This window comes from Balaenoptera musculus, chromosome 10 (genome assembly GCF_009873245.2).
Source record: "Balaenoptera musculus isolate JJ_BM4_2016_0621 chromosome 10, mBalMus1.pri.v3, whole genome shotgun sequence".
NCBI lineage: Eukaryota > Metazoa > Chordata > Mammalia > Artiodactyla > Balaenopteridae > Balaenoptera > Balaenoptera musculus.
The window spans coordinates 93,383,600-93,406,744 of record NC_045794.1 but is presented as its reverse complement, the minus strand read 5'-3'; the positions used below and the strand labels follow the sequence as shown (position 1 = coordinate 93,406,744).

The window sequence follows — 23,145 nt, the reverse complement described above, 5'->3', positions numbered from 1 at the left end:
GGACATCCAACACAATGAAGATCTTAACGGGCTTAGATCAGTAAAAAAAATACAAACACCCAAGAAATATGAAAATATGTGCAAACATGCTAGTTCTCAAATAATGCCAATTAAAACAATTTAATGCCATTTTTTTTTGCATATCAGAAAGGCAAAGATTTATGAAATTTGAATTTCAAAGAACCATGATCCCCAGCGTAAGCCAAGCCATAGACCAAAAGCCCCTCGTACGTGGCTGGTGGGCATGGGATTTGTAAGGTCTTTCTGGAGGGAGGGCAGCTGTGAGATTTGGACTATAAGCCCAAGAGTACATGCCTTTGGGTCATTTTCCTTTTTCCCTTGTTGAGCAGTTCTTTCCAACTTTTCTGCAGTCGACGTGGGTTCTGGACTCCCCTCCCCTCGTGAATTTCTCCAGGCCCCCACCAGCCTGGATGTAGGAAGGAGATCACTTCAACCAGGAGTGGCACTGCCCACTGCTCAGGTCAGTGGCCTCTACAAGATGCAGGGCCTGGGGTCCCTGAGGCTCCCCGGTCACCTCCGTGAGACTAGCAGGGCTTCCTGTGAGCTCAGAACAGTGCTTCTCACGCCATGCCCATTTCTTGGAGTGACAATGGAGGTTGGTGCTTTGCTACCATATCTGGGCCTGCAGCGCCCGACAGAAGCATGCTGAGTCCAGAGCTGCTCTTCCAAGCCTGAAACCCCCAAGCCCTCACCCCATGCCTTCTGCCTCCTGCCTCAGGGCTGGAATCTCTTCCCCTCCCCACACTGGGCCACACCACAGGGTGTGACATGTGGGATCTTTGTTCCCTGAGCAGGGATCAGACCTGTGCCCCCTGCATTGGAAGGGCGGAGTCTTAATCACTGGACCGCCAGGGAAGTCCCCGGGCTGGAATCTTGTCGTGTGCATTCATGCCTGCCAGGGACAGACAGAAGTCCTCCACGAAACCAGATATGTCAGCATCTGAATAGGCTCTGACTGAGACATGGCATCTCAGAATAGGCTTAGCCCAGACCTCAAACTCACTCTAATGATAAATCAGTGGAAAGAGAAGACAATAGGAAAAGCAGGGAAACTGGGAAAAAAGGAAAACGGGGGCAAATGAAATGAGTATGTGTATAAAGCTCTAATAATTCAGAACCTAAAAGAAGTGAATTTGAAAGAACAGTGTGTGTGTGTGCGCGCGCGCGTGTGTGGCAGAGAGGGAGGGAGAGAAAGAGGAGCTTGACCTTGCTGAAGGTCAAGGGAGGAGGTAGATGGTTGACTTGTTTTTCTGGTCTCCATGTTACAACATGGAAACTTCTTCTTGGCTTTGCGGAAAGGACCATGGAAGGGACCAGGGGCTGGCAGGAGGGAAAGGCAGGGCCGGAGGAAAGGCAGACCTTCTCCTTCTATTCCCCTCCCTCAACATCTACAGGGTCTCAGTGCACCTCCCCAGGCCTGCTGACATCCCAAGGGGGTAGTGACAAGTAATCTTGCTGCTTCAGGGCTTTGAAGAGCTGAATGGCCGGCACCTGGGGAATGGCCTGAGATGGGGGCTTCTTGGCCTGGAACACCTGGTTGAGGTCCCTGATCTCAGGACAGGGTCCTGGGGAAGTGGGCTTACTCTGGGGTGAGAGAGGGCCAGAGCCTGGACCAGGGAGGAAACAGTAGTCACCCACTTGCTGCAGGACGAGGAGCCCCTCGGGGGTTGGGGAGACTGAGAGCACATCTGCCCGGGGCGGCTCTGGGCTCAGGACAGCACTGCTGGCTGCAGGAGGGGCAGGGCTGGCCAGAGGGGACTGGGGAAATTGGCCTGTGGTTGGAGGGAGCTCCACATAGCCTTCAAACTCTGGCTTCAGTGGGGCTAGGGATCCAGGGGGACCAGCGGCCAGTCCAGGACAGAGGCTGGGGTTCTGGTCTGAGGGGAGGCCCAGAGGGGGAGCCTGGGAAGGAGACGGGGCCCCTGTGGGTGGGGTGAATGTCAGATCTGCAGTGGTGACGTAACCAGTGGCCACAGTGCCTTCCTCAGGACCCCGAGAGCCAGTGGGCAGACCTGGGGGGGCCCTGTCCTTCGGGCCTTGACCACCCACCATCACCCCAGGCTCAGGAGGGGCAGGGCCTGCCCCTGACTCCAGGGAAGGGCTCCCCTCGGTGCCTGGGCTGGACCTCAGGTCTGCATCCCGGGCTTTGCCCGGCCCCATCACCTGGGCCAGTGGGACCAGCTGCACCTGCCCCGCTGCGGGCAGAAACAGGTACTTCGGGGACTCTGGGGGCTGCGGCTTCCTGCTCGTGCCTGTCTGTAGGGGTCCCTGCTGGCCCACGATGTCAGGCAGGGAGCGGCTGTGGGGCGGCCCCAGGTAGGGGCCATTGAAATCAAAGCCGGAAGCCTGGCTCTCAGGCCTGCTCGAGGCGGTGGCCAGCTCTGGCAGGGGCCGGGGCGGCTGCTCCGTGGGGAGGACCGAGGTGACCAGAGTCATGTCAGGCTCAGGTGATGAGTCACAGGCATCTTTAGGGTCCTCTGTGGTGAGAGGTGACACCTCACTGTGCCTGAAGTCTACAGGGGACGCCCTGTGGGGAGAACAAGGGCAGGGACATTGGCACCACCCTGGACAGACGCCTCAGCTTGTGCACAGGGAGCCCTGGGGTGGGATGGAGGCCGGGCTCCCCCCCAGAGCTCACAGAAAACGCAGAGCAGGGTGAGGGAGCCGGCCCGGAACAGGCAACGGGCGCTCCTTCAGCCTCCCTGTGGGTCTCCCCCTCCAGCCTCCATGCTCTCCTTCAAGGTCACGCTCTGCCAGCTGTGGCCCCTCCCACCTCCCGCTCCTTGCCGTCACCCAGCGTCAGCGCCCAGCCTGGGCCCGGCCATGCCCTCGGCCTTCACCTGCCCCACCTGCGGGTGAGTGGTGAGCCGGCCACTCAGGTGCTGAGGCCACGAGGTTTCGCAGATCCTCTGCCACCCAGTGGGGCCGAGGCAGCGTGGCGTCTCCCTGGGCAGCAGGGCCGGGGGAGGTCATCTGCCCCAGTCTCCTGCTTCTGGCCCCGACCCTCCCTAAGCTGGGAATCGGGAAGCTCTTCCCTCCATCCAGCCGGGGCACCTCTTGCTTTAGTGCAGCCAGCCTCCAAGGACCTGTTCCTGTTGAGCCCCAGGCCGAGGCCGCCTCCCCCGAGCCCCCGATGTGCAGGAGGGAACCACCGTCCCACCTCCCAGGGATCCCTCGCCCGACACTCACCCCTCCGGCTGAGGGCAGCTGCCACCCCAGAGCCCCCTGTGTGCGTGGCTCCCGCTGCCGACGACGCACATGCTGTGTGGGAGCCGGAGCCCGGCGCGCCCGTTCTGGGGGGAGAGAGGGCGTTCGTGCCTGTGGGGTGGGGGCACCCCAGGAGGTGAGGTGGGGGCAGGGCCTTGAGGGTGGCGAGGGTTCGGGAGCCCCCAGACGTGGCGGCATCTCAGCATGGGCAGGACCGACCACGCCCTCCTGACACCAGGAACGCAAGGCCAGAGAGGGGCTGGGACTTCGCAGGGGCCCTGGGACATCAAGGACGGGCAGCCTGTTCCCACGAGGACGCCCATCTGGGCTGTCCCTGTCTCCATGCTCACCCCTCGTCTCCTCCGCACTGGCCGTGAGACCCTCCCAAGGCAGTCCTGGCCCTGCCTGCCTGACCAAAGGGCTCCCGCTCCCCACGTGCCGGCGTCCTCCCCGGGGTCCTCTCAGCCTCCCGTGCTGCGCCCCAGACTCACCGCCCACGCCCCTCAGGTCCCTTCTCCAAGGAGTCTTGTCTCCACCCTCCACTCGCCTTCTGCCAGCAGTGGCCTCTCCCACCTGCCACCACCCTCCATCCTCCAGAGCTCAGCGCTGCTGTCCTGTCCTGGGGAAGCCACGTGGCTTCCCACCATCCCCCCTGCCCCCGATGTGACTAAGGCTCTCCTTGCGCCACCCTGGGTCCTGGCAACCCCACGCCAACCCTCTCTGCTGCTCCACAGGAGTCCCCGCGGGCGGGGTACCCTGTGCATCGGGGGGGGGCCCAGGGGATCGCAGTGCTGGGCTTGCAGGGGCCGGCCCGGCTCTTAGAGCTTCCCAGCCCCTGCCCTGGCCACATACCACCCCTACTCAGGGCCCGCCGGAAGGGGAGGAGGACACGGGCGTGGGGACGTGGGCGCAGGAGCACAGGGGTCCGGCAGCTCCGCCGCCCTCACAGCCTGCCCCTACCTGGAACAGGTGGCTCTTGCTGGGGCTGGGGATTTTCTCCTCCCACTTCTGGTTCAGCCTGGAAAGACAGCAGGGAGGTGACCGCTGCCCAAGACCTCAGGGCAGCTGCCTCGTGCTCATGTACTGAGGTGAAACTAAAGCCCAGGGAGAGGGCAGCTTTGACCAAGGCCCCACAGGGTGTGAGTTGCAGAGCAGAGAGTGGAGAAAGTCAGCTGTGGGGTCCCTGGCATCGTCTGGGGCCCTGGCTAGCGCCCTCCCCCATCTTGGAGTCGCCTTACCTGTACCCGTAGACGCCACAGAAGCGCAGGGACACGAGTAGGATCAAGGTGCTGATGACCAGGATGAGCGCCAGGACCCACATGGGCAGCACTTCCAGGCAGCCAGGAGGAAAAAGGAGCATTAACTTTCGGGGAGGGAAAGCGCTGGGGGCTCAGGAGATGAGGTGAAGTTGCTGCCTTGGCATGCAGAGGGGAAGAAGAGGCCAGAAACAGACTAAGAAGAGGGCATTTGTCTGAGCCACCCACAGTGCTGGATTGCTGGCAGGACACAGGGGGTTAGATCCTGTCCAGTAGCAGGTGTTGCTGTAGGTGGGCAGTGACTGCAGCCAGAGGCAATCATAGGGCACTTCCTGAAGGAGGCAGCATACAAGGTGGTCGTCAAGAACAGGGAGGACTGGAGAGGCCGAGACGGGGAAAGGGGTGATGGTGGAGGAACCAGAAGGTGTAAAGGCCCATCAGGGGCCCTCACAACTCTCCACTTGACCTCAAGCCCCTCAGAGGCTGGGTGCCTCCAGGACTCCCCTGGTCTCCTTCCCTTAGGTCCAGTGGCCCAGCCCTTCTTTCTGCTTGGTTGGGGTCCTCTTCCTCGTGCTCTTTCCCTGCTACGGCTGGCTGAGACTGGGGACCTTGCTGCCAACACTTTTTCCTCTCTCTGCCACCACCTCCCGGACCTTGTTCTGTACTTGTCTCCTGGTGGCCGCTATGGTGATGGTGACAGATAAATGAAATTAGCAAGTGCAGATTGAGGGAAGGTTGAGAAATCAGACCAAAGCTTTCCAATCCCAGGCCCCAGTCTGTAGCTCTTCATGGTAACAGAAAACTTGGGCTGAGTGGTCCCTGGGTAGTAGCTGCCACAAAAGCTAATGAAAGCATGGGCCATATTAATAGAGGGCTAACGTCCAGGCTTAGGGAGACCTGCTGGTGAGACATGCTCTCCTCTGCCCTCTCGAGACCTCACCTGCAGTCTGTGTTGCACACCAGGTGTCACTTTCTCATCTCTAATGACACCTGGCAGGGAAGGATGCTAGCCTGGGGTGGGGTTACATCTCATGTCCATATCACCCCCGTCCTCTGCCCAGTGGGGCTGTGCCTGGAGGGGTGAGTGGGGGCCGGGAGGACATACCCCACTCAGTGTCCCAGGAGCTCTCCTCACTCCACTCGCTCCAGATCCCGTTGTAGCCTTGGGGGTCAGGTTTGACTCTCACTCTGGCCTGGTACCTGGTGGCAGGCTCCAGAGGTGGCAGGCACATGCTGTGGGCGTTCTGGAAGTCCTCTGTCTTGGTCTCCTGTGGGTGCAGGTGTGTGAGCAGGTGTGCTGAGGTCTGGTGCACGTGGGCACAGCTATGAAGCCCTCCCGCCTCAGCACCCCAGATTTCCTGCTACCCATCAGTCGTCACCTTGTAGTCACATCCCCAGATCTGAGGCAACATCACTCCCACCGCGGAGGACCACACTCCAGTGCCCACAGAGGGACGGCACCCAGACGGGATCAGGGACAGCACCTCTTGCAATGCGCCCCGTGACATATGACAACACCGAGGCCCAGAAACCCTGAGGAGTCAGTCACCATGTCCCCCTTCAGCCTCCCAGCTCCTCTTGGGACAGCCTGGACCCTAATTATGGCCTTCCCAGGAGTACAGTGCAGGAGGAATGGACTCTGGACCCTTAGACAGATGTTCAGGAGCCCAGGGGCCACTTCCAGCTCCACCACTGACACACCCCCTTCTGGCCTCAGTTTCCCCATTTCCAGCCTGAAGGTCCGGGGCTGGCTCCGAGGTTTCTGAACTGGCCTCTGTGGAGCCCCAGGTTCTGCCCACAGGCCCTGATGGATACCTGGGGGTGGGGGCCAGATACTGAGTCCCAGGCTGGAGCCCTGCCCGCCTCGCAGGGAGCAGCTCTCCTCTCAGCAGCTGCACATTTGCATTCTGGATGAGATTCTCGTGAAGAAATGCCCCCTTTATGACTTTTGAAAACCCTTCCTCCAGCTGTCTCTCGTCCTGATGTCTACACCTCTTTTGCAATTCAGGGTCACGTGTTCATTTTGGCCAAGTTCGCATCACCTGTGTGAGTCTCAGTTCCTTCCCCAAGGGAAGGATAGTGACCTGCTGACTGCACAGGGGCATGACCGCCAAGTCCCAGTGGCTCCCGCTGACTGGGCACCTGCTGGGAGCCAGGAACCTGGCCGGTGGCACTCTCCCTGGTCTTTCTCGCTTCCCCCTTCCCCCATCCAGGCCACTCCTCGGGCACAGGCCCTCACCTCCCATGAGGCAGCTTCTTTCTTGTACTGGACCTGGAAGATGCAAGTTATGTGTTCATAGTTCATTTTTCCTTCCTTCCAGTGCAGGGTGTAGCCATCTCTGCCCTTGGTCACGTTGAGGGTTGGAGGAGCCATCTGGACTGCAGGGAGGGCAAGTGTTAGAGAACATCATTTCTAACATTCCTCCAGTGGAATATCCCTTGTGTTCCATGCTGGTCACAGGTGCTCTCTCCACTGACCCAGGACCCCAGGTTTCACCATCTCAGGGTCTTTGCAGCCCCACTTCACCATGTCACCTATTTTGACCTGAGCCACCCTTCTCTTGGGAGATGCTGAGATACACTTGTTTTGTAGTGAAGTGACCAGAAGTGTGGGTTACCCCTAGTATTTAAGCAGAAATAAAATTATTATTAATTTTTTCTAATCTAGAGTATTGACAGTGTTCTAAGCATTATTATTAATGGTAAAACTACATGAATTATTTCTCTCAATTCTGACAACAACCCTATGTAGTAAATACTCAATTTGTCCACTTCTCAGACAGAGAACTGAGTCCCAGAATGACTAGGTAACTTGCCAAGGACAAGGAGCTAACAAGCGGCAGAGACAAAGATTGCAACCTGGACGATCCCAAAGAGTAAGTAGTGAATTCAAACCCAGGTGACTAGGGCAAATTGGCTGCTGTCTCTGACACATGCTAGAGACGGGGTAGAAGAACTTGATCATCATGAAGTAATGCAGGAGATTCCTTTGCATAAGGTCCTTGCTATGTACCAGGAATCAGGAAAATCAACCTGTAAGGAACTACCGTCCATTTGCACACACTCTAGTCCCCAGCTGAAGAAGTAAATCATAGATCAATTATCTTGAAGACTGAAAATATGTCAAGGGAGGACTTTGGAAACCTAAAAGAGAAAAATCAAATCAGGGAAAGAAAGGGAAAATGTGGTGGGAGGACCAAGAGGCCATGGGCAACAGTAGGAACTTCAGAGCAGCTGCAAAGTTGGAAGGGAAAATAGAGTTAAAAGAATGAGGTCAAAGGTTTTAATATTGATATTCTTGAGAATATCAACTGCATCTTCCTTCATGTTATTTACCATTGTCATTGTTGCATTATTGCTACTTGAGAACTTCCAGGACCGATTGGAATCATGTTTGTTCAATTTGCTCCCTGGACTTTTCACTGAAAGTGACAGACATGAAGACTGGGCCATGAGGAACCCTGAGTTTCTACGGGTCACAAAGGAAACAGTGCTGTCACAAGACTCTCCATGCAGAAGGCTGGGGGCAAACTCACTGTTATCTGAGCTCTTTATAAGTTTCTCTTCCTCCTTTGGTCGAACAGAGACGATGTACTGGCTGTGGTTCCTGGGGTCAGGCACGGGAATCTGGCAGCAGTGCCGGACGTAAGGGCTGCTGGTCTCCTCCGTCTGCACTGGGGAACATTCTTCCTCCCTGAGGATCACGGCACAGGCGAGGGCAGGGGGAGGCAGGGCCACGTGAGGGATGACACCTCCGGATGAACTGTGGCATCTGCTGGGCCCCCAGGGGCAGAAGGAGGCCAGGAGGGGGCTAGGCCTAGAGGAGCAGAGGGGACAGAGGCAGGGGACACTCACCTTGCACTGGGGCCGGACTTGTAGAAGAGGGTGAAGAAGACCGAGCTGGCCACCTCGGACCTCACTTCCCAGGAACAGCTGAGCAGGGCAGCCCCGTCGAAGAAACACTGGAGGTTCTGGGGCTGGGACTCATTCCCTGGGAGGGAGACAGCCCCTCATTCAGTCCTCATTCATTCATTCCCTAACCCTCAGTCGGCCCACCATGAGGCTCATCACAGAGAAATTATGGGCATTGGGGCCAAAAAGACCAGGGGTTAAACTCAGCCCGAAGGGCCAGCTGTGTAAGCACAGCTCAGAGAGTGAATTCTGTGAGCCTTCACACCCCCCTGTGCAAAGCTGGGAGGGCATGTCAGCCTCAGGGTTTGGGAATTTAACACAATCACGTTGGTATGTCTGCGTATGGTGCAGCTCTCACGAAAACGCAGATGCTCATATGCCATTGTGATTAAATTGTAATTGTTCCTCCACAGAAAGTGGGCAGCAAACTGGGGCCCAGAAGTGAGTAAGATGCGGCCGCTGCCTCTGCAGAGTCACAGCAGGGACGGGGTGGGCCAGGGAAGTCACTCTGAACACATGGCTCAGAGCCTCCGTGGATCCCATGGTGCGGACCCCTGGAGGCCTTCTGTCCAGGAGCTGTAATGAGCTGCCCTCCCCACAGGGGGGCGCCGTCCCTATTCCGACTCTGTTACCTGGTTGGGAGGCCCAGCGAACCTCCGTGCTCCACTGGCTGGGCCGTCCCGAGAGCCCCGAGCCCGGGGCCAGCCTGGTGCGCACTCGGGCCACATAGGTGCTGCTGGGCATGAGGTGCTCTGGCCCCAGGATGGCCCGGGAGGAGCTGGAGTAGATGGTGGGCGCGTCCTGGGGGAGAGAGGGGCTGCTGGAGCAGGGCCGGCTGGGCCAGGTCCCCGTGGGCGCAGGGCACAGCTGGTGGCGTCCCTACCTCCCAGGAGTCCTGGAGCCGCCTGTACACCACCTCAAACTCCAGGCTGGACAGCCAGTGGCTCTGGGAACCCCCATGGGCCACACTCCAGGACAGCAGGAAACCGTCCCCGGCAGCACGGATGTTGAGGTCCTTGGGTGCGGGGGGCTGCACTGCAGGGAGAGGAAGGAGAGGGTCCCTAAGGGGCTGGATGACTGTGTGGGAGGTTCAGGGCCTGCAGGGCCCACGTGTGGACAGACCTGGGCTCCAGGCCAAGCACGGCCCCCACGGACTGAGCGACCTTGGACAGACCCCTCACCTCTGTGGGCCTCAGACCTTCATCTGCTACATTGTGAGGATTCAATGTGCATGTGAATGAAGATGTGCAGATTGCTGGGCGCACAGAACATAAGCTCCGTACAAAGTGCTGGCAGTTACAGTCCAAGTGGAGCTTCCTTCTGTCCCCACTGCCCATGAGGAGCTCTGTGTGGCCTCCTTCCCAGCAGAGGGCGCTGTGACTCATGTTACTCCCTCTCCTGTCCACACTTTCTTATTTCCAGTGTCCAGTGTCATCCTGCACTTCTCAGTGCCCAGCAGACGTCTCCTCCTCTAGAACATTCTTGGACCCTTCCCCCAGGCAGAATCCCTTGCTCCTTTTCCTTCCCCACCGTAGCCCTTTGTATGGTCCTTAACAACCCTGGAGGATATAGATGGTTCCACATCTGTCCCCTCAAGTAGTCCAGGAGCTTGTGGATGTCAGGGGTGGGGTCCTGACCCCCTTGCCTCTCCCCAGGGCCTGAGATGAGTGGTTCATCGAATATGAGGACAAAGTGAATGAATCAATGAAGGAATCAATGAATGAGTACATGTAGGTCCACCTTCAGAGACTTTTCATGAAATCATTCCATCACCAACAGCAAGCAGACACCTGCTGGGACCTACAGGGTTGGGTGCGCAGATTCATCCATGAATGGCATGGCTGCAGACTTCCTGAAGCTTCTATATCTGAATGCTGAGAGATGACTTTCCAACACAAAAAATTCCATAAGAGCCAAACGAGATGTCAATATTCTATGCCGGACAGGGGACAGGGCATGATAGAGCGTGTCAGAGCTGGAGCCTCAGAAAATCTTCAGCCCAGAATGGCAGATCTAGAGCACCGCTGCCCCAGCCCCAGCCACAGCAGGCATCACTAATCAATCACGCACTCCTAGCCCCTGAGCCTGTCATGCAGTCAGACTCCTTGTCAGCCTGGAGCTCTAGGAAGCTGCTCCCAACTGAACAGACTGGGAAACCAATGGAAAACCTATTCATCCAACCTGAGAGATGTAGTCCACGAGCTCATTTCACAGGTGGAGGTGACAGAGGAAGTGAAATATCCAGATCTCCACATGTGCGACCTCAGAGCAGATCAGATGCACATCTCTCCGTTCCCCAGCACCTCAAGGCCTCCCTGATTCATTGCCTAAATGGTTTGGGCTAAAACTGAACTTCCCACACAACATACGCTCCAGCAGGCAAATGCCACACTGCCCTCCCCATTTCTAAGTGGTCCCCATCTCAACCATGACACCTGTCATCACCCCATAAGCTTCACAGGGCCAGGGACACTGACGACTTTTTCACTGCTTTCCTGTATGTGCAAGTGTTCTATCGAAGAGCAGTTTAATGAATGAATTGCTTGTATATCCTAACTTTGATTTGTATCCCTCCAATTTCCCATCCCTTGGCCATAAGGTGATTGAATCCCTACCATTTCTCTCTGGGATGGGTACCTTAGACCACATTCTCAGCTCCATCCTCCCACCCCCTCCTGTCCCCTGCCATCTACACTGTACATCACCCACCTCTGACGTCCTCACACCCACATCTGATCATGACATGCCCTTTCAGTGGCTCTCCATTGCCTAGATGTTGACCCCTAAACAACTCCTTTGCAGAACACAGAAGCCTCTCCAGGTCAGGCCCCTGCCTTCCCTGCCCCCCTCCTTACCACTGCCCAGTCCTCTTGAAGTTGATGTTTCTGAGACACAATTATTTACGGTTTTCCCAACCTGCCTCGTCCTCCCAAGTCGCCCAGCCTTTGCACATACTTCTTGCTCTGCCAAGGATGCTCTTCCCACTCTCCTCGCTCCCACCCTTCAGATCTCCCTGCAAAGCTCCCTGCTTGGGGAAGCCTGTCCTGACCTCCCAGGGGCTCCTTGTCCACTGCGCCTCGGCACGTGGCACGCACCCGCCTTCAGTAAGTGATCACACCGGACAACATCTGGTGTGTCCTGCCCTGTACGCTCTGAGCTCCACCGGGATGGGACTCCTTCTCATCCATCAGACACATGTTTTGAGATATTGTTTGGAGTGAATTCATCACAGCCTAACCCATCCCCTCCTCCAGGCAACAGCTCTGTGCTGCTGTGATGAACAGAGGCAGGAAGCAAAGGCTGGAGCCCCTTCCCCATCCGACACTTGCAAGGAGCAGCAGGTGGCCCAGGGTTTGGGATCCAGGACAATAGATTCAGACACTAGCATCTGAGTACCTAACCTTGGGCAAGTTCCTGCTCTCTCAGCCTGTTTCATCATCTGTGAAATGGGGTAAAAAGTAGTGCATGACACCACACATTATTGTAATGATTAAATAAGATCAAGTAGTGTTTCCTGTAGATTTCTTGCCATGTGAATACTAATTTTTAAAAATGACCCCATGTTTATTTCAGGGTCATTCTAAGCACAAATATAATTGAATTAATGTGATGAAAGTGCTGGTTATATTTCTGTCTGAGGTACAGTTAAATGAAGCCCGACTATTTATATAAAATGATCATCGACTCCCACCTAAGACCATTTACTTTCTTAGGCTCTGTGGACACGCAGCGCACACGCTGGGGGCCACGCAGCGAGGGCAGTGAGGGGATGACCTCCATCACCAATGTGCAGGGAGCACTCGGGAAGTCCGGCCCATCACTGTTATGATGGTTCATGGTGGCCCTTTGGAAAAGTTACGTAATTGCTCTGGGTCTCAAATGCCTCATCTGTTAAATGGATTGTCACAGAAGTTCCATGAGACCAAATTGATGAAAGAATAAAGTTTGTATCTGACTAGGAAGGACTGTTCTTCTACAGGGGAAGCCTCAAGTCTGGAAGGCAATAACTTGGCAGGTGCTGGAGCATCCGGGAGGGGGTGGGTACCTTTGGCTGGGGCTCCTCACCTTGAACCTGCCCCAGTGCCTCCATCTAAGGAGACCGTATCCTCTTCCCCCAAGAACCAAACCCAACTCAAGCCGGTGTCTACGCCCCTTGAAGGATCTCCCTCCCTGGCCCATCTCTTGCAGCCTGGACACCCCTGTCCACACAGGGGACCACCCTTGGCCAGGGCCCCCAAGCCTCACCATGCTGACTCAGAGTAACGGTGAGCTGGGCGCCCAGAGGCTGGTCCGGTCGGAATGAGAAGTAGTCATGGTCAGCAATGACGAAAACTTCATAGGGAATGACACATATTCTGGGCACACAGCCGGGACAATGGCCATTGAACCAGGGCATGCCATCACTGAGATCGCAGGACACTGGCTGTGGAAGGCCCCTGTCAGGAGAAGACGCAGGTTAGCCCAGAGAGAAGAAGAATCACTCATTCACAAACATTACTGAGTGGTTCCCATGTGTAAGGCTTTGTTTAGGATCAGGGGGCCTGGCAGGGAACAAAACACACACAAATCCCTGTCAACAGAGCTGACATCCTAATAGAGGGAGACACACATGAAACAACTGAAGAAACTAGGTCGTGTGTCAAATGGAGAAAACTGTGCATAGACAAGTCAAGAAGAAAAGAGGTATGAAGAGGCCAGAAGGTCTGGGTTGGGGATACAATCTGATATAAGGGAGGCAGGAAAGGTCTCTTAGAAAAGGTGACATCTGAGCAGAAACTTGAAGATGAGAGAGGAATCCATGCGGATTCTGAAAGGGGATCTCAGTTAAAGGGAACAGCAAGTGCAAAGGCCCTGGGGTAGGTACAGGTTTGGAGTGCTGTATAACTAGGCAGTTAACCAGTGTGCACAGAGTAGAGATGTAAGGGTGGGAGGTCTAGAAGCCTAGTTGTGGGAGGTGATGGGAGGCCAGTGCTCAAAAGGAATTTAAGGAAATTTTATTATTTTGATTTCACTGGAACTGGGGAAAACTCAGAGTTATGAGCAAAGGAGTGACATTTTGGCATGCTTTGAAAGGATTCCTCTGGCTCCTGGGCTGTGGATAGATTGGGTTGCAGGGGGTGGCAATATTGGAAGTGGAGGGACCAGTTAGGAGGCTTTTGGACTATCTCAGTGATAGGAAGTGTTTTGAACCATGGTGTTAGCCAGATTCACATTCTATTTGAAGATAAAGTTGACAGCATTTGCTGATGGATTGAATGCTGTGGTGGAGAAGGAAAGGAGGGAAAGGCGACTGAAAAACAAAAACCAAGAAATAAAAATCCTCCCATTTGTCTGGCTTGAGCCCCTAGGAGCTCCCATCCAGTGAACTGAGATGAGGATCTGGAACAGGCACCTTCTTTGGGGGGCAGAGCAGGAATGTGGTTTGGGACATTTGGGGTTGAAGACACCTATAAGGGATGATGTGGAGAGGCAAGTGCACCTACGGGTCTGGAACTTGGGGGAAGATCTGGGCTGGAGAGAGCACGTAAGGGTCATAGCCATAGTCTGAGGCTGGATCTCTGCCACTGGATCCAGATACAAGAGTGGAGGTCCAAGAGCCCTGGGACATCTCACGCTTCAGGGAAGAGACACAAGAAGAGAACAGACTAGGAGATGGAAAAGGGTGGGCCAGAGAGACATGGGGAAGGACCAGGATGCTGGCCGGGGTTGGGGGAGGGAGGTGCCTCAGCAGGACCCCATGCTCAGGCCCAGTCAGTCCCAGTCAGGTGCTGCCTACAGGTCCGTAGGGAGAAGGCCGGGACTGACAATTGATTTAGCACCAGGAAGGGCAGCGCTGACCTCAGCAGGAGCAGTTTAAGTGACCTGGCGGGGGCAGCAGAGTCCTGGGGGAGTGGGTTCAGGGGGTGTAACTGAGAGACACTGGCTACAGGGGTCTAGACAGCTCTTTAGAGGAGGTTGCCTCAGAGGGAAGCAGAGGAGAGAAGGGCCCGGCTGCAGGAGATGGGGCTCAGGAGGCTCCGGAGCTGCAGCCTGGTTGGCATCTGAAAGTGGATCCCGGGAGAGGGTCCGTTGACAGCACGGGGACAGTGGGGACTGTGGTGGCAGCAATGTCCTTGAGCAGCAAGACCAGGTGGGAGCCCGGCTGCAGCCTCAGACAGCCTGGGACAGGGCAGATCCTGCAGGGCGGGGCCAGGAAGGCAGCAGACGTGTGAGGTGGGGGGCTAGGGGTCGGGGTGGGGGGATCTGCTGTCCCCGAGCAGAAGGAAGTGGGTCACAGCTAAGGGTGGGAGGTGGAGTGGGGGCAGAGGACAGCGGACAAGGAAGACTGAGGCTCCCGGGAGGGCAGGAGGGAGAGCGGAAGGGCAGTGACGCCGTGGGGTGAGAGCGGCACCTTCCCAGGGGCGGCCTCCAGGGGACACCCCAGACCCTGTGATGCCAGCTGTTTCATTATTTCTATTATGGTGAGTCAGACTCTCACCAAATCCCAGAATGGTGGGAGCACCTTCCCTAATGGGGTAGGCCCCGGGGACCAGGTGAGGAGAGAGGAGAAGCCGCCACTCTGGAGGTGGCAGGGCCCGGGGGGCACGTGGAGCCCAGCCATGCAGGCTGGACGCAGGACACTGGTCCCGCTCAGGCCACTTCCCCACCGTGTGGCCTGGGGGAGGGACCTCACCTCCACGGCCTCGGTTTCCTCATCTGTGAATTGGGCATCATATCTCTGCCCACCTCACAGGGAGGATGAACCAAGATCGATTGCTGCCTGGTGATCTTGTTCAGTTGTGACAAAACAAGAGAAGATTATCACCATCACCATCATAACAACCATATTAACACAGGAGGCTCTTCCCCCAAACCTGACGTCAGACACCAGCCCGCGGGCCTGGCAGGCCGCCTGGTGGGGCAGCAGCTCCTGGGCAGGGGCCTCCCCGCCCCGCCCCCCGTCCAGCTCCGACCCCGGCACAGTCCCCACAGCAGAGGCCCTTCCTGCCCTCCGGCCCCAGGCCCGGCCTCACTCGCCTGTTCAGCCTGCGGTGGAGGGTCACGTTGACCAGCCGCTGGGCGTCCTGGGTGTCCGCCCACCTGCAGACGATGCGGCTGGTGTAGTCGTTATGGCAGCGCAGGGTCTGCAGGGGGAAGGTCCCTGACAGGGGGAGGCAGAAGGGGGGTCACACCTCTCCCCTCCAGATGTCCCTTGTCACCGCCCCTCCCAGCCCCTCCTGGTGTGTGGCACTGGGGAGGCGTCTCCCAGAGTCCCGTAGAGGCTCCTGGAGGCCAGACAGAGGTCCCCAGGAGCCCTGGGTGGGGCTGGGGGCTCTGCAGCTGTGAGGGTGCCAGCCGCGGACCCTCCTGTCTGCACAGAAACACATAGTCTGGTTGATTCACAGTATACGTCCTGAACCCCCGCCTTGCCCTGCTCCTGGAACAGGGTCCCTCCCCCCCAGGGTGGGGACGTGCATCAGGCACAGGCCCTGCCCCTGGGCCCCTGGGTGCGTGCAGCCTGGGAGCAGAGACACAGACCCGCCCCTAAGGGGCGGTGTGGCAGGGCCCCCCTCTGGGCCGTCCCCACCCTGCTCTCGTGGTCAGCTGCTGGGAAAGGGAGCGTGGTCTCCAGCGCTATCAGGGGAGCCAAGTTCTCAGCGAGCCCTTGGGGAGGGGGGTTCACGGGCCTGAAGAGCCCGGGGAGCATCTCAGCAGGGCCTCCAGGCAGGAGGAGAGACCCCCAGGCCGAGGGTCCCCAGGAGCAAAGGCGCCGAGGTGGGAATTGGTTAAGGCCGTCTAGGTGCTGGAGTCTGGGGACGAAGGAAGGTCAGAGAAAGGACTGGAATGGCCAGCCAGGAGGTCAGAGGCCTCAGATGCCGCAGGGAGAAATGTGGGCAGAGAAGCCACACGACCGGAGAGGGCCTTTACAGGAGGCCAGAGAAGAATGAGCGGGAGTGTGGGAGGAGGGAAGAGGGGACTCCAGGGACGACCAGGAGAGACGAGAACCAGCAGGGGTTGCGGGGGGCAAGGAAGGAAGGGAGGGAAGGCTGGAGCATAGGGTCTGGAGCTTCCTCTGGGATGGGACCCAGCAGTGAGATGGGGCCCAGCAGTGAGGAGGGGGAGGGAGAGGGGGAGCGAGCGATCGGGCTCACCTTGGGCCCCTGCCACGCAGGGCCCCCAGCAGAGCACCAGCAGGGCGAGGGGGAGCAGCCCCCGGGTCAGCGCCATCTCTGGAGTCGGCTCTGGAAGAGCAGGAGGCTGGCTCAGGTGGGTCCAGGTCTGGGTAGGGTCTGGGCTCCTCACTGCTTTAGAATCTTGTGTTCCTCCCCAGCTGGGGGCCAGGCCAGACCCATGTCCTCAGCCCTTGGGGATCCTCTCTCCAGGACCCTGCCTCTTCTAGGCCTGTGGAAGGAAGCGTCAGCCCTTGGGACTCGGCCCACGTGGTGGGGCGGACCCAGGAGTGGCCCTGATGCCTGGGCTCCAGCTCCCGCTGCTGCCTCAGCCTGGCACCTGGGACAGTCCCTTCTCCTCGGCCTCAGTGCCTGGGACGTGACCGTGAGGGAGATGCACTTAATGGCCTCTGAAGATGTGGGTTCCTGCTGGATCGCACATTGGGTACCCTGTGCACCGGTGTTGAGAAAAATCTAATAGGGAGGCCTGGTATTTGATTTGTCCCCAGGTCCCCCTGGAAATGACCCACATCTGCTTGGGGGAGTCACTGGGTGCTGGGAGTGTGGTCCTCCTCTGAATGTGAGCACATGCACGCTCACACACGCTCGCTCACACACACGCAGGGGCCTGGGGCTCTCCCCGCCCTTTTCCATTTACCTCATTCCTCCCACACCACCGCCTGAAATGCCAGTTCCCTTTTCTCCGCAGAAGACTGGGGATTTCCTCTTTTCATTTCATCCAGCCCTGGGAAGTACCAGGAGAGTAGAACAGAGACGACTGTGACTCCTTTTCCGCCCGTAAGATTGTCTAAAACTTCACTCAAGCTGTACACATGCACACCAGAAGTTGTCTTGCTGGGAAAAGCATGGCCCTGGGCTCAGCCAAACTGACTTTCAACACAGGCTGTGCCCCTCCCATGCATTGGCTGACTCACCAATGCTCCCTGAACCTTGCTCTCTGCATCTGTAAAATAAGCACAACCCAACGTATCTCACATGGTGGTCATGAGGAGAACCAAACTCAATGATGTTTACAGGGTGGTTAGTCCAGGAAATGCTCAGGAAGGAAGAGTGGGTTTGTCTGGAGCTGGGGGACAGTATTGTCCACTTTAGGTCCTGCAGGGGGCAATGCCATGGCAGGCTTGGGAGAGTCTGTGTGAGCTGGTGCAGCTTGCTCTGCCTACCTGTAACTTGCCTAAAAACTCAGAGCTTCTCTTTGGGTCTTAGCACAAATGTAAATACTGCACATGCAAAGAGGTCAATTCATCTGAAAGTCAGTTATAGGTTTAACACAATTCTAATCAAAAATTAACAAGATTTTTTTGTGTGTGGGAACTCAGAAGAAAAAAAATATATATGTGAGGACAGTTAATGAGATTTTTTAAAATAAGGAGTCTCATAGAAAACAAACTTATGGTTACCAAAGGGCACGTGGGGGAGGGATAAACTGGGAGTATGGGATTAACAGATATACACTACCATATATAAAATAGATAAACAACAAGGATTTACTGTATAGCACAGGGAACTATATTCAATATCTTGTAATAAACTATAATGGAAAAGAATCGAAAGTAAAAAAATATAGACATATACATATATATGTACCACCAAATCACTTTGCTGTATACCTGAAACCTACAAAATATTGTAAATCAACTGTACTTCAATAAAAATAATGAGTCTCCACCTAATGGCAAAATCTATTGCAAAGGTCTAAGTAAAGCAATGGGTTTTCACACACACACACACACACACACACATACACACACACACACACATATGATAAATCAATGGACATACTGACCAGACAAACTCTATTTCACCAGAGAATGTACTCTGATGAAGGAGGAACCACAAATCAGTGTGAAGTGATGGAATAATAAAAAGTGTTGAGACAATTGAATAACAACATAGAACATAGCCTAAATCCCTACCTCACACCATTCTCCACATATCAGGTCAATGAAATGTATGTAGTTAAATCATATGAAACTTGCAAACCATAGAAGTGAATCTTTGAACTATTTAAGCTTCAAAGCACTAGAAGATATCAGAGAGACAAAGGCTGACAGAAGTGCATAAAAGTGAACTCTTCTGTATTTTATAAAAATAACTGAGCCGTAAAGCAGAGGACAAATTACAAAATAAATGTGTTAGAAGTATGGAGAACAGGTGACTACCTTTACACTGTAAATAGTTCGAACAAATTAATGGCATCAAAGGACACACGTCTAAAAGACACATACATGCAGAGAATTCACATTAGTGGCTAACAATTATAAAATGCTTACCATCAGCCAGGCACTGTACTAAGGGCTTTACAGATATTAATACATCAATGTGTAGGTTAAAATCTCCACTTTGTAGTTGAGGAAATCGGTATAGGGTCCATGATCATACAGCGAGTAAGGAACAGGCTGACATTGAAGCCCACAGCAGGTTGGCTTTAAAGTTTATGTTCTTAACCACTATGCCAATAGTGGTGGTATTTCCCAATATTGATATCATATGTGTCTATTCTGACATATACTGACCCAGTAGACACTTCTACAGACATGCACAGATACAGCAAAGACAACACAAAACTTTAAAACATCTTAATTAACATCCTCAGGGAAATTTGAGAAATCATAGCCATTTAAGAACAGACTGCTATGCAAAGAACAAATAAACAGAGTTCTTGGAATCTGAAGGTATGAGATCCATAAAAAACAAACGAACAAAGAAACAGACATCACAACTCAATAATGGGCTAAATCACAGAATTAACACTATAAACCGTCATGTTACAAAGGTAGGTATTGAAGACAGCAAATAAGCAAGGAGATGGAAAGTCTTGGAAAAAAGTTGAGACCTAGAAAAGAAATCCAGGAGTTCCAACATCTAGAAGCAGAAGACAGAGAGAATTGAGGGCAGATATGGCAGACAGTGGCAGCTACCTAGCTGTCCCTTTCCTCCTTGGTAACAGAAGCTCAAGTTTTAGCTAGGTTTATTGCTGCACAGAATAAAAGATTATATTTCCTACACTCTCCTATTGCTAAGTGTGGTCATGTGACAAAATATCCAAGAAGATGTGAGTGGAATCATTGGGTGTCTCTTCCAAGACAGGCTGCTTAAAGGAAGTTGGCTCAGGTAGGAGGAATCCATTTTTGCCCTCCTGCTTTTTTTCTTTCCTCTAGTCTGCAATTTGGAAGTGATGGCTGGAGCTCCAGCAGCCATTTTGGATTATGAGATTATCTTGAGAGTGGAAGTCATATGCAACAGAAAAAGAGGAACCTCGATCCCTCTTCTCGCTGTGGAACAGCCATACCAGTCTGAGACTGCCTACCTCTGAACATCTGCTATGTGAGGGAAAAAATAAACTTCTATATTATTATGCCACTGTTATTTGGGGATTTCCATGTGCAACCAAAGAGATACACTTGGAAACAGAAGAAAAATTCACAGGGCTTTAAAGGAGACGATAATCCACTAAGTGAAAAGCAAGATTCATTTTTTTTAATAGCACCAAACTCAGTCACATGCTAATGAGCTTTCTGTCATCAAAGAGTAAAAGGGTAATCCTAGAAGCTTCCAGAAGGAAAAAGACAAGCAAACAAGTTATTTTCAATGAAAAAAGATCAGGTTGGCAAGATTCTCTCACAAGTGACCTGGAACTCTAAACAGATAGTAATGTCTTGAAAATACTGAGAGGAAAATATGTTTGAACCTAGAATCTTAAAAAGTCAAGCTTATTTTGAAGTTCAAGGGCAAAACCCCACAACATTTTGGAAATGTAAGGACAATGAAAGCTTTTCAGATGTTTTCTAAGAAAATTAGTCTAGTGTGGATTTCAGACTAGGAAAGAAAGATAGCATGTGATACTGGAACCAGTGTTGAGAGAAGAAACCAATAAGACTTATAGTTAAGTAAAGAAGAATTGTTACTGTATAAAGTGAAAATAAATAAATGTATGGTAACAATATTGAAGTAAAACTAAGATGATTTTAACATGGGAGTTGGCTGTGAGGTTAAGGGTGAAAAGCAGAGGAGAACTGAAAGCTTGCTAAGGATCTTGTCTGGTTTTGGAGGAGCGTATATATTCTAAGTAAGCCCAAATGCTGATGGAAAATGTAAGTTAAATATGTGTATTTAAAATGTAAGGGTTAAAAATCACTAAGAGTGAGGGGTAAACATGGGAGTAAGAGGATGGTAGGGAGGGGCAAAGAAGAAGGAGGGAGAGGGAGAAAGAGGTGAGAAAAGCCAAAAGCTTTCTCACTCAAAATAAAATAAACATGTAACACAAAAATTCCCAAACTCATGAAGAAATTTAATGATAAAAGTAAAAACTGGAAAAGGGAAAAAAAATCAAAGCACAAATTCACTCCAGACAAAAACAATTTCATAGGACAATCTGACAAAGACTTTAAGAATGCATCAACTCTATTCATGATTAAAAGAAATAGATCAACAGATTAAAAGGAAAAAAAGGATAAGTTTATCTTGACAGTTGCTCCTAAATTTTTGGTAATACAAAAGCCATTCCTGATTAAACAAAGAAATAAACCTTGGCAAATGAGGAATTGAAGGGAACATTGGCAAAGAAATAAACCTTGGCAAATGAGGAATTGAAGGGAACATTGAAGGGTATGGCACCCATCATCAGGGAAAGGACATAGCCAAGCAAGAACCAGATAATTTTCATCCATTACATTGGACACAATTAAAAGATTGTTTCCCTAAAGAGAAATCAGCTTTTTTATGCACGACTGTGAGGTGTATGTTAGTTCAGCTACTTTGAGGATGGTTTGACAATATCTATTACTATTTTAAACGTGCAATCTCTTGCCCAGCAATTCTGCTTCTAGGAATCTGGGCTGCAGAAATACTTTCACAGGTGTGGAAAAATTGGAAATCACGTAAGGGTCTAGCAACATGGGATTGGGTAAACTGTGGGGTGTCTATACTAATAAATGCTATGCATCTCTTGGGGCTAATTTATGAGTTAAATCTCCACGTGTTATTCTGGAACGTCGTCCAAAATGTAATATTAAGTGGAAAACTAAGTCATAGAACAATATGTATGTTATTATCTCATTTATGTACTCCCAATTTTTAAATTTTTAACAAAGAAGATATCCATATATTTACTTGGTTAGTATTAAATACGTTCATTAAAGAACTCATGAAGTATCCTGTAGTATTAGTGGATTTAGCACAACATAAGTAAAACTAATGAATGAAAAAAAGGGTGACCAAAAATTAATAGGAAAGGTTTTACTCATTATAAAACCATTAGAAAACAGGGAAGATGATAAGTAGAGAAACTTAGAATCTGTTTATACAAAAGTATAACAGTGGGGCCTTTGAAGACTTAACATCAGACATTTGCAACTTGTCACTGGAGCCTGTCTGGCGAGTGTCCACAGGCTTGTACCCCCATGGGGACCCACAGAGACACCTGCCCTCCCAGCCACAGGGCAAGTGAACACACCTGCACACACCCGGAGGCAGACACCCCCAGACGCCCCCCACTCAGCCAACACACTTCAGTACAGGGCATCCACACCTGGGCCCAAACCCAACTAAGCAACAGTGCGTCAGGGAGGAGTGCGACCGTAAAGAAAACATTCTTGGAGGGGGGAAGACAAGTCTCTAAGGAAGGAAGGGACTGGGCGTCTTCTTATCTTCCAAAGTGAGCTTCTCAACCCACACCAAGCTCTGGGCCTGGCCACAGCAAGGCTCCCGGCTTCATCCTCTGTCTCCCAGTATCTCTCCATCCTTGTGGACATCCACATATGCATATGCGTATGCCCGCGCGCACGCACACACACACACACACACACACACACACACACTCTCTCTCTCTCTCTCTTTCTGAACCAGGATGTCAGGAACTATCAGTGCTCTCCCCATTCCAGACATGAGACAGAAGCCCAGGGCAGGATATTCCCACTGCCACCAACACCTTCGTGACACCTTAGTGACAAAGCAAAGACAACGGTACACAGGGGTCTGACTCCCAGGCCTGAGCTCTCCACCGCCCCAGGCATCTTCTCTGCTGCCAGGACAGTAGGATCCTCCAGTGAGGCCTGGAACCCCCCAAAGCCCCTCATACAAAACCCAGGCAGGTCGGCCCTCACTGTCTCCTCATCCACTGGCTGCCTAGGAGTCTGGGTTCAGGACTTCCCAAGAGGCCAAGCCCTAACCTCCCAAGTCCCCAGAGCACACCTGTCCGCTCAGCACCCCCAGGCTCTCCCTGTCCTTTCCATCCCAGACTACCCCTGCTCCCCACCCTGCCCTTTAGCCTACCCCCAAAGCCGGGCCGTACCTCTTTGTGCCGGGACAGACGGACCTTCTGCTGGAGTCTCCAGGCGGCAGCCAGCCAGACTCTCAGTCTTCCTAGTTATGCTGACGTCATTAGGAAACAGAGAAGCTGAAAGAGGAAGCGGTGCTGGCCCTGGCCTCTTTCTGTACAAGTGACTCTTCAGAAGATTGCCCAGCTTCTTAGAATTGTGGACACCAAGATATCAATTTTTTTTTTTCTGAGCCTCACTGACTTTGCAAACGTTGTTCCTTCTGCCAGAAGTACTTCTACCTTCTATCCTTGGTCTTCC

At 53.3% G+C, this 23,145-nt stretch overlaps 1 protein-coding gene across 1 annotated transcript; it reads right to left on the bottom strand.

Moving 5' to 3' along the window:
• Positions 1-814: 814 nt before the first annotated feature.
• Positions 815-22,936, bottom strand: CSF2RB (colony stimulating factor 2 receptor subunit beta). Its single transcript, XM_036864618.1, has 14 exons — positions 22,860-22,936; positions 16,529-16,778; positions 15,414-15,537; positions 12,642-12,832; positions 9,280-9,431; positions 9,029-9,197; positions 8,340-8,475; positions 8,021-8,178; positions 6,724-6,863; positions 5,590-5,752; positions 4,467-4,557; positions 4,189-4,246; positions 3,211-3,314; positions 815-2,548 (listed from the first exon to the last, which is right to left on the bottom strand). Exons 2-14 carry the CDS (start codon positions 16,602-16,604, stop codon positions 1,420-1,422), a joined length of 2,691 nt encoding a protein of 896 aa, XP_036720513.1. The 5' UTR covers positions 16,605-16,778; positions 22,860-22,936; the 3' UTR covers positions 815-1,419.
• Positions 22,937-23,145: the final 209 nt, after the last annotated feature.